This window comes from Ovis canadensis, chromosome 6 (assembly GCF_042477335.2).
Source record: "Ovis canadensis isolate MfBH-ARS-UI-01 breed Bighorn chromosome 6, ARS-UI_OviCan_v2, whole genome shotgun sequence".
NCBI lineage: Eukaryota > Metazoa > Chordata > Mammalia > Artiodactyla > Bovidae > Ovis > Ovis canadensis.
This window is the reverse complement of record NC_091250.1, coordinates 126820969-126831383: the sequence shown is the minus strand read 5'-3', so window position 1 is coordinate 126831383 and position 10415 is coordinate 126820969. Positions and strand designations below refer to the sequence as shown.

The 10415-nt window shown below is 40.6% G+C and overlaps 1 protein-coding gene across 9 annotated transcripts in view; it reads right to left on the bottom strand.

Annotated features, from left to right (window-relative positions):
• Positions 1–1031: 1031 nt before the first annotated feature.
• The window catches only part of CPEB2 (cytoplasmic polyadenylation element binding protein 2), a 74558-nt gene continuing 65174 nt past the window's right edge, over positions 1032–10415 (bottom strand). For all 9 annotated transcript variants that reach the window (XM_069594704.1, XM_069594705.1, XM_069594706.1 and 6 more), the window contains 2 exons: positions 8376–8557; positions 1032–2353 (listed from right to left, as the gene is read on the bottom strand). In XM_069594704.1, the coding sequence (XP_069450805.1) occupies positions 2126–2353; positions 8376–8557 (410 nt within the window). In that variant the 3' untranslated portion in view covers positions 1032–2125. The remainder of the gene's footprint in view (positions 2354–8375; positions 8558–10415) is intronic.

Genomic DNA, 10415 nt, shown 5'->3' with positions numbered 1-10415 from the left:
ATCAGTCAAAAAAAGTGTGCCATAAAATAGCTGACTGTTGGAAAAAATCTCTCACAGAGATATAAAAATAGTGCATAACAAATGTCAAATGGATCAAGGTTGGCAGGGTTAAGGTTAGAAAAGAATACTCCAAAAATCTGGAGGATCATGGTTAAGTAACAAATAGGGAACATCGACAAATAAATTAGTAAAAAGCTCTTCTGAAAACAGCATCAACTTTAAACATTAAAAACTTGAACCACAACCACAATAAAACAGCAGAGTTAGACATGAACCACATATTTTTACAGTACAAAAAAGCACACCATAGACAACCAATATTAAGATCAACACTTTGCTCACGTGAAGGATTGTCCCAAGGGGCTGCAATAAGGCAACACCCTTGTAGTTTTCTCTCTTTAGAGTCAAGAATCTTATTTCAGCATTTTAAAAAACATCTACCATGTTGGATGCTTTGCTTAGATTGCAGAGTAACTCTTACATTAAAATATAGGGGCTAGTTGCATTAAAAATGCTCTAAAGAGAAAAAATGTCACTAATGATACTCTAATAGTGTTCAGTACCAAGAGAAACTAACTATTGCATGTTTCCATGCCACTTCCTCAGAAAAACCGCAAGCAAAGTCATTACCAAAATTCCTTCATCAAAATTTAAAAAAAGCAATTTTTAACCATTAAGAACAACAATTTCCATGCAACAGTGACCCCAGTTTAGACAGAAGACCCCAATATACATAGGTCAAACACATAAGCAAGTTTAAGCCAGATTTCACCGTTATCTTTAAGGTAAAATTGAATTTTATGCAACTAGCCATCTGTATATTTCCCCATCTCCATTTTGACTTTACTTAGGTTTACTAAAGTTTTGCATTCTTTGATAAAGTTCCTTTGTCTAAATATGGGCTTCCTGTGGGCCTTACATTTGGTGACCGGTTAGCAGTGTGCTGGCCATCTTTGGTTTATAAAGGATGTCTTAACCATGAACTATCAAAGGGGCTAAAATCAACTTTCTTTAAAATTCTAGTATTGTTCTTTTACTCAATCTTTTATCTATACTATATCACTGCACATGAATTAGAACCGCACATCACAAAATTGCACAGGGATTACAAATATTACATCCAGTCTGCATAAAATCGAATTCCACTACCGACCAGATCACAAAATGGCTGCACTCTCTAATCTAAAACTAATTTGCATATTGTACACATGTAGGACATTGTTTTTTAACTTGAAGTCACAATAATGCATGCAAGTTTGCTTTTTTAAACAAATTTTATAATTTGTTCATGCTACCTAGTTCAAGAGAGCTTTTTTTGAACATTTGCAATACCTCACCTCTTGTTAATAATTCTAGTGCATGCATATGGTGTATACAGGTTAAGTAAACATGCATTTTTTTCACATTCTAAAACTATGGCAGTTTAGGCCATATTGTGCTGCCTGCATTTTATCTGCAATGCAGTGTGTCTCTAACGTTTTCAATCCCGTATTAATAGGTGGCATTTACACATAACACCTATATAGCAGCAAAGCTAATACAGCTTGTGATTAAAAATGTTTAAAAATAGCTAATAAATCAGATTATCTTGAGGTATTATTTCTTGCAAGTCAAAATGGAGAGCAAAAAAACAACCCTAATTTTTTAGTTTATGTATACACTGAAAATAGCAACAATAAAAATAAGCCTTTGTAGCAGACATATTCCATCTTCACTATTATTTTGCTACCTTTGGTAAATTACTGGGGCAGATCTTAAAGTTAAAAACCCACGTTTAGAAATAAGTGCACGCTTCACCCACTATATAGCAGCAGACTGTTTGCCCCTACGCAAAACATTCTCATATCTAATTTTAACTTTACATATAAAAATAACTTGGAGAAAATACAAAAGAACATTTTATTTTAACATGAAAATATCACAAAAATTAGTAAGCCTGAGATGTAGGGTTTTGGTGAAAAACAAGAGGCTTGTAGTGTTTTGGCTGCTGATAAAGATGCATGTATTGATAGCTGGGGTGAAAGCAGAAGAATGCACTTATTTCTTCTGCATGTCAGTATCTTCAGACACAGTAAGCCACATGCACCCTTTCTTTCCTTGTTGAACAGAGGCCGGTCAGCTGTTCCTAGTTCCAGCGGAAGTGGATCTGACGTGGGCGATCAGCACCTTCCTTTACCAATGGCTTATGGAACTCACGTCCTGCACGGGAGTGGATATTTGCCCAACAAAACTCACAGTAATACTGCAGGCAAGTGACATTGGCACAAAAAAAGGGAGCAAATTTCCCACCACAGCGTGCGCCCTGGCACTCATCACACATCTGGTCATCCAGCACATATGGCTTCACCTCCACCTAGAAAAAGAGGGAAGACAAGTCCTGTCAAGTCTGCTTCAGACGCCACTTTAGCACTGATTTAAGAGGTTCATGCAGCGTTCTAGAGAAATGGAGCAGCATTCAGTGCTGAAAGGAAGAGGCAGTTTCCTAGGGTGATAGCTTCGCCATGGTGGTTTAATCACTAAGTTGTGACAGATTCTTGCAATCCCATGGACTGTAGCCCGCCAGGCTCCTTTGTCCATGGGATTCTCCAGGCAAGAATACTGCAGTGGGTTGCCATTTCCTTCTCCAGAGGATCTTCCTGAGCCAGGAATCAAACCTAGGTCTCCTGCATTGCAGGCAGAGTTTTTACCAATTGAGCTATGAGGGAAGCCCAGCTTCACCACCTTGTAGGTTAAACAAAGTACATCATTTTGTTCTTGCAGTAATCTTTTTATAGGTCTTAAGTTCATAATTGACCATGAGACTCAATGAGCACTTAGTTTGGTAATTTTATTATATTTTGATATGTTTCTTCTGAGAACTATTAACTGAATACTATTTATATCACTTTATTCCTCAAAGACAAAAAATAATTTATAAAAACTATAAAATCCTAATTGATTCACAAAACATTCCACCCTCACCTTTCTTGAAGCTGACATCTTTCAAACACCTGTGTGTTGATCTTTTCAGAGGTGGGGGTAACTGTGAGTTAAAATGAGCAGGGCATGGAAGACAAATGCACTTACACCTTTGTTCTCTCTTCCCAGCCTCACCAGTGAGATGGCACAACTGTAACAGCCCCTGGTCCTGGCAATGCTGCTCTACTGCAGGTGAGAGCTATGCCCTGCTCATAAATAACTGGTACCACCAAACCAGAGCTGTGGATGATCCTATGAAAGGCATGTCTAGACTTCTGAGAACTAGTAAGACAGAAGTCAAAGTCCCACTGTGAAGTGTGACTCAGGAGAAGGTCTCAGACTTAAGTCAGCTCTTGATGCTAAATTTCTTGACCTCAGTTTCTGTACCTGTGAGATGAGAAAGGCACTAGACCCTGCTTCCTAGAGTTGTGAGGATTAGATGACGCAAGTAAAAGCACGTAAGACAGTGCTTGGTACCTGGTAAAATACTCTGTAAATCAGCACTGGCCAGTATTAGCTGCAACGGCCTTACTTTCTGGCTTGTGAGAACTTTATGAATGACAGGTTACTGCTTCTGTCTGACTGAATAGTGCCAATAACACTGGCAAACAAGCATGCCTCTTTGTACATGTGAACTGAACTGATGGTTGCATTTTGTTCCTAAATGGTGTGGTTTCATAATTAAATTGTTACTACTCCTAGAGTCTATGGTCTAGTCAACAGGTATTAATTAACCAGGTCCTCTGCCCCTAAAATAGTCTTTTATGTGCAAACAGCCCCAGAGAATAAGCTTCAAGAAACTGTTACACTGGGAAAACAAGAACCCACTCAAGTTATATCTACTATAATGGGTATAAGAAAGTTAATTTACCTCATGTTTTTAGTATAGCTCATCTGTACTACAAATGTAAACATGATTATTCAGGAAGGAAGTAGCCACAGTTTCATAGCATGAAATAGATTAGAAAATAATCAGTTGAGTTTTGTTTGCTCCTTTTTTGTATTTTAAATGGTTGGTAATCAGTATTACCAACAGTGGCTGCCTGGGCACAAGAGAGCCTAGAGGAGCCATCCCACGTTGAAGGTCAGGAAGGGAGGCAGTGAGGAGACACCCCTGATCCAAGGTAAGGAGCAGTGGCTGCGCTTTGCTGGAGCAGCCATGAAGAGATACCCCACGCCCAAGGTAAGAGAAACCCAAGTAAGATGGTAGGTGCTGCAAGAGGGCATCAGAGGGCAGACACACTGAAACCATACTCACAGAAAACTAGGCAATCTAATCACACTAGGACCACAGCCTTGTCTAACTCAATGAAACCAAGCCATGCCCGTGGGGTAACCTAAGGAGGTGGGTCATGGTGGAGAGGTCTGACAGAATGTGGTCCACTGGAGAAGGGAATGGCAAACCACTTCAGTATTCTTGCCTTGAGAACCCCATGAACAGTATGAAAAGGCAAAATGATAGGATACTGAAAGAGGAACTCCCCAGGTCAGTAGGTGCCCAATATGCTACTGGAGATCAGTGGAGAAATAACTCTAGAAAGAATGAAGGGATGGAGCCAAAGCAAAAACAATACCCAGCTGTGGATGTGACTGGTGATAGAAGCAAGGTCCAATGCTGTAAAAGAGCAATACTGCATAGGAACCTGGAATGTCAGGTCCATGAATCAAGGCAAATTGGAAGTGGTCAAACAAGAGATGGTAAGAGTGAACGTCAACATTCTAGAAATCAGCAAACTAAAATGGACTGGAATGGGTGAATTTAACTCAAATGACCATTATATCTACTACTGCGGGCAGGAATCCCTCAGAAGAAATGGAGTAGCCATCATGGTCAACAAAAGAGTCCAAAATGCAGTACTTGGATGCAATCACAAAAATGACAGAATGATCTCTGTTCGTCTCCAAGGCAAACCATCCAATATCATGGTAATCCAAGTCTATGCCCCAACCAGTAATGCTGAAGAAGCTGAAGTTGAACGGTTCTATGAAGACCTAAAGACCTTTTAGAACTAATATCCAAAATAGATGTCCTTTTCATCACAGGGGACTGGAATGCAAAAGTAGGAAGTCAAGAAACACCTGGAGTAACAGGCAAATTTGGCCTTGGAATGCGGAATGAAGCAGGGCAAAAACTAATAGAGTTTTGCCAAGAAAATGCACTGGTCATAGCAAACACCCTCTTCCAACAACACAAGAGAAGACTCTACACATGGACATTACCAGATGGTCAACACCAAAATCAGATTGATTATATTCTTTGCAGCCAAAGATGGAGAAGCTCTATATAGTCAACAAAAACAAGACCAGGAGCTGACTGTGGCTCAGATCATGAACTCCTTATTACCAAATTCAGACTGAAATTGAAGAAAGTAGGGAAAACCGCTAGACCATTCAGGTATGACCTATATCAAATCCCTTATGATTATATAGTGGAAGTGAGAAATAGATTTAAGGGCCTAGATCTGATAGACAGAGTGCCTGATGAACTATGGAATGAGGTTCGTGACATTGTACAGCAGACAGGAATCAAGACCATCCCCATGGAAAAGAAATGCAAAAAAGTAAAATGGCTGTCTGGGGAGGTCTTACAAATAGCTGTGAAAAGAAGAGAAGTGAAAAGCAAAGGAGAAAAGGAAAGATATAAACATCTGAATGCAGAGTTCCAAAGAAAAGCAAGAAGAGATAAGAAAGCCTTCTTCAGCGATCCATGCAAAGAAATAGAGGGAAGTAATAGAATGGGAAAGACTAGAGATCTCTTCAAGAAAATTAGATACCAAGGGAATATTTCATGCAAAGATGGGCTCAATAAAGGACAGAAATGGTATGGACCTAACAGAAGCAGAAGATATTAAGAAGAGGTGGCAAGAATACACAGAAGAACTGTACAAAAAAGATGTTCACAACCTGGATAATCACGATGGTGGGATCACTCAGCTAGAGCCAGACATGAATGTGAAGTCAAGTGGGCCTTAGAAAGCATCACTACGAACAAAGCTAGTGGAGGTGGTGGAATTCCAGTTGAGCTGTTTCAAATCCTGAAAGATGATGCTGTGAAAGTGCTGCCCTCAATATGCCAACAAATTTGGAAAACTCAGCAGTGGCCACAGGACTGGAAAAGGTCAGTTTTTATTCCAATCCCTAAGAAAGGCAATGCCAAAGAATGTTCCAACTACCGCACAATTGCACTCATCTTACATGCTAGTAAAGTAATGCTCAAAATTCTCCAAGCCAGGCTTCAGCAATACGTGAACCGTGAACTCCCTGACGTTCAAGCTGGTTTTAGAAAAGGCAGAGGAACCAGAGATCAAATTGCCAACACCCGCTGGATCAGGGAAAAAGCAAGAGAGTTCCAGAAAAACATCTATTTCTGCATTATTGACTATGCCAAAGCCTTTCACTGTGTGGATCACAAGAAACTGTGGAAAATTCTGAAAGAGATGGGAATACCAGACCACCTGACCTGTCTCTTGAGAAATCTGTATGCAGGTCAGGAAGCAACAGTTAGAACTGGACATGGAACAAAAGCCTGGTTCCAAATAGGAAAAGGAATACGTCAAGGCTGTATATTGTCACCCTGCTTATTTAACTTATATGAAGAATACATCATGAGAAATGCTGGACTGGAAGAAACACAAGCTGGAATCAAGATTGCCGGGAGAAATATCAATAACCTCAGATATGCAGATAATACCACCCTTATGGCAGAAAACGAAGAGGAACTAAAAAGCTTCTTGATGAAAGTGAAAGAGGAGAGTGAAAAAGTTGGTCTAAAGCTCAACATTCAGAAAACGAAGATCATGGCATCTGGTCCCATCACTTCACGGGAAATAGATGTGGAACCAGTGGAAACAGTGTCAGATTTTATTTTGGGGGGCTCCAAAATCACTGCAGATGGTGATTGTAGCCATGAAATTAAAAGACGCTTACTCCTTGGAAGAAAAGTTATGACCAACCTAGATAGCATATTTAAAAGCAGACACATTACTTTGCTGACTAAGGTCCGTCTAGTCAAGGCTATGGTTTTTCCAGTAGTCATGTATGGATGTGAGAGTTGGACTGTGAAGAAGGCTGAGAGCCGAAGAATTGATGCTTTTGAACTGTGGTGTTGAAAAAGACTCTTGAGAGTCCCTTGGACTGCAAGGAGATCCAGCCAGTCCATTCTTAAGGTGATCAGCCCTGGGATTTCTTTGGAAGGAATGAAGCTAAAGCTGAAACTCCAGTACTTTGGCCACCTCATGCAAAGAGCTGACTCATTGGAAAAGACCCTGATGCTGGGAGGGATTGGGGGCAGGGGGAGAAGGGGATGACCCAGGATGAGATGGCTGGATGGCATCACCGACTCGATGGACATGAATCTTGGTGACCTCCGGGATTTGGTGATGGACAGGGAGGCCTGGCGCGCTGCGATTCATGGGGTCGCAAAGAGTCGGACACAACTGAGCGACTGAACTGAATCAGTATTAGAAATTATACAGTAGGGGAGCTTTCATTTATAATCCATAGGACTTCCTGAAAATTCTTACTATGATGACCTAGCAGTGCTGCTAGAGAGTAAATGTTTTAAGGTTTAAAGCAATCATCTTGTGTGTTTAGTTTATTTGTATTTTGGCTTATTTACAAATTTACATTTGTTACTGCATATATTTAGGGAAATATACACAATGGGTTTTACTTTAGATTTTATGAAAAATGAAAAATAAGTAACATTTAATACTAGTGCCTATCTCTGAGTGCTTCTACAGATATGAATTCACTTATTCCTCTAAATAACTGTGAAAGAGATACTATTACTGTTTTCCAACTTGTGCATGAAGAATAAGAGGTGTGAAGAAGGTTCATTTGCCCAGGGGTATGGAGCACAGGGTGGAAATGGGATCCCAGGGAGTCTGGCCCCAGAGTACAAGCTCTGCCTCCACAGTTAGAAAGATATTAAGATACCTTGTTGGCTATTTTCTAAAATGGCTTTAAAATGATATTTAAATTCTGTGTATTATACCTAAAGTTTAATGTCTCATCAAGAATTTCATAATGCAGGGATCTTTTGATATAATACTCTTTAAGAGCTAAAGGAGTATACAAATAAGCACTCAGTTTATTGAATTGCATTATTAACTCTGTAGGATAGCAAGCTTTGGAAAGTGTGAAAGTGCAAGTATTAGTCACTTAGTTGTGTCCAACTCTTTGTGACCCTATGAACTGTAGCCACCACGCTCCTATGTCCATGGAATTCTCCAGGCAAGAATACTGGAGTGGGTTGCCATTCCCTTTTCCAGGGGAACTTCCTGACCCAGGGACTGAACCCAGGTCTCCTGCATTGCAGGCAGTTTCTTTACCATCTAAGCCACCAGGGAAGCCCAGTAAGCTTTGTATCAGCAGCTTATTACAGGACTTAAATGATTTTCCAATATGCAACTTACGCGTTTATCAATATCACCGTGCTGAAGCTGAACGAACCGGGCACTGATGGCAGCAATGTAGCTCTGCTGATTGGAGAAAGCAACTCGACCAGCACCTTTTGGATATTTCAGCTCTGGATCTGTATCAATCCCTGCATAACACACGCCACCATACAGCCGGTCCATGATCATAGCAAGCTCCACTGGAAAATGAAAAGAAGTGCACATCAAATAGGAGAGAACACAGTGAATCAACAGTCTTAAAGTATTTTTTTTTAAGTGAAAGTCAATAGGATAATGCTCTCTTCTAGGTCCAGTCCTCTGTCTTGTAAATTGGGGCCCATCTGCTCTCAGCCCAGAAGTGGACCGCTCAGCTGCCCAATGGACCAGTCACAGATGTCTAACTGGCCCTGTAGCACGCACTGTCCTACATGGTGCTCCTGACCTTTCGCTACCTGTCTAAGCATGCCCCAGTGTGTTTTCACTGACTCAGTAAGTGATGGAAAAGATGAAATTGCCAACTCAAGAGGCTTGGCTTCCTCCTTCCTGTTTTTTTCTGTTTCCCACAGTGCATGCAATCCCATAAACTTGATTTCCAGACATATCTAGAATCGAACCACTCTGCCTCCATGCCTAACATCCTGTTTCAAAGTACCATTATTTTTCATTAGATTACGGCAATAGTTGTATCACTTCGTTTCTGATCTGTGCTCTTCCCACCCCCCAGTTTATTTTCAAAACAGCACCAAGGGTGATTCTCTTGAAGATATAGAAGATGCCAATGGCTTAACTGAAATTTCTGCTTGGGAACTCTGAATGGAGGCACAAACTAGTCTTCAAAACCACAATCTTCTTCCAACCTACTCCAGTGTTCTTGATCTTCTCGGTAATGGTACCACTGTCTACCTAGTAGCTTAAGACTGAAAACTGAGATTGAGCCTTTGCGTTTACTTCATAAATACCTATAACACTTGTTCACTTGGCTCTTCTACCACCACCACCACTAATCCAAGCCACTGCTAACTGTCTCCTGGACTGTAATAACAGGCTCCTGAATTCGTCCACCTATATGTACTCTCAACTCAACTCTCCCCTCCACAAGTCATCAGCTAAACTGGTCTTTCAAAAATGCAAATATGATGTCTCTCTCTTTTACTTAAAATCCCTTCATTGGTTTCCCACTGCTCTGAGGATAAATATCAAATTAGCTGTTGGACTTTTATGATCTGACTGTTATTTACCTCTTCCATGTCTTCTGTGTCTCTCCCCTCATTCCTTAGGCCCTAGGTGGTGACTCTGGACTCCCCTCAGTCCCTCTGATGCACTCGGCCTCCCTCCACCAAACATCTTTGAATATCCTGACCCCTTTATCTGAAACACACTCCACACAATCTCCTTCTGTTCAATCTTCATGTGTCAGCTCAAATACAAGTATTTTCAAAATATTAGGCTATATCACATTTCCTTGCTTTATGCCCTTCTGTTTCCTGTAGTGCTTCTTTGTAGTAGGTATACCTGTAAGTATTTACACGGGTGAACAGTGGTTTAACAAGCACCTTGATACTGGAAGAGGGTGTTCTCAGTGATGCAAGGAGTTAACATACTTCACAAGGGTGCACAGTATCATAAAACCTGCTTGTACTGTGGGCATTTATGTCTATAATTATGCACCATATGACATCTTCTGGTAGATCCCTGGATTCTGATGACTGATGAACAGAAGTTTGTCATTCAACTATCTAAAGTGTCTTTCAGATATCAGAATCAACCTGTATCAAATAAACAGACCCCAAATTCTCACATCTTGGAGAGTTACACTTAAGCGGACTTAAGTGCCTGAGTGGATTCTTCTTATAGAGTCTGTCTGGAGTTAGCTATACATACTGATAGATGGTTGTCCTATTCTCCAGTTCCTTAATGGTCTCAAGGGCAGTTTTTAGAACTTGTCTCGATTCTCCAGCAAGCAGCTGTTGGAGGAGAATCTGCCCCTAGCTGATCTAGTGGTGACATATACACAATAGGTGCCCAATGCTTACTGAATCAATTCATGTTTAAATGATT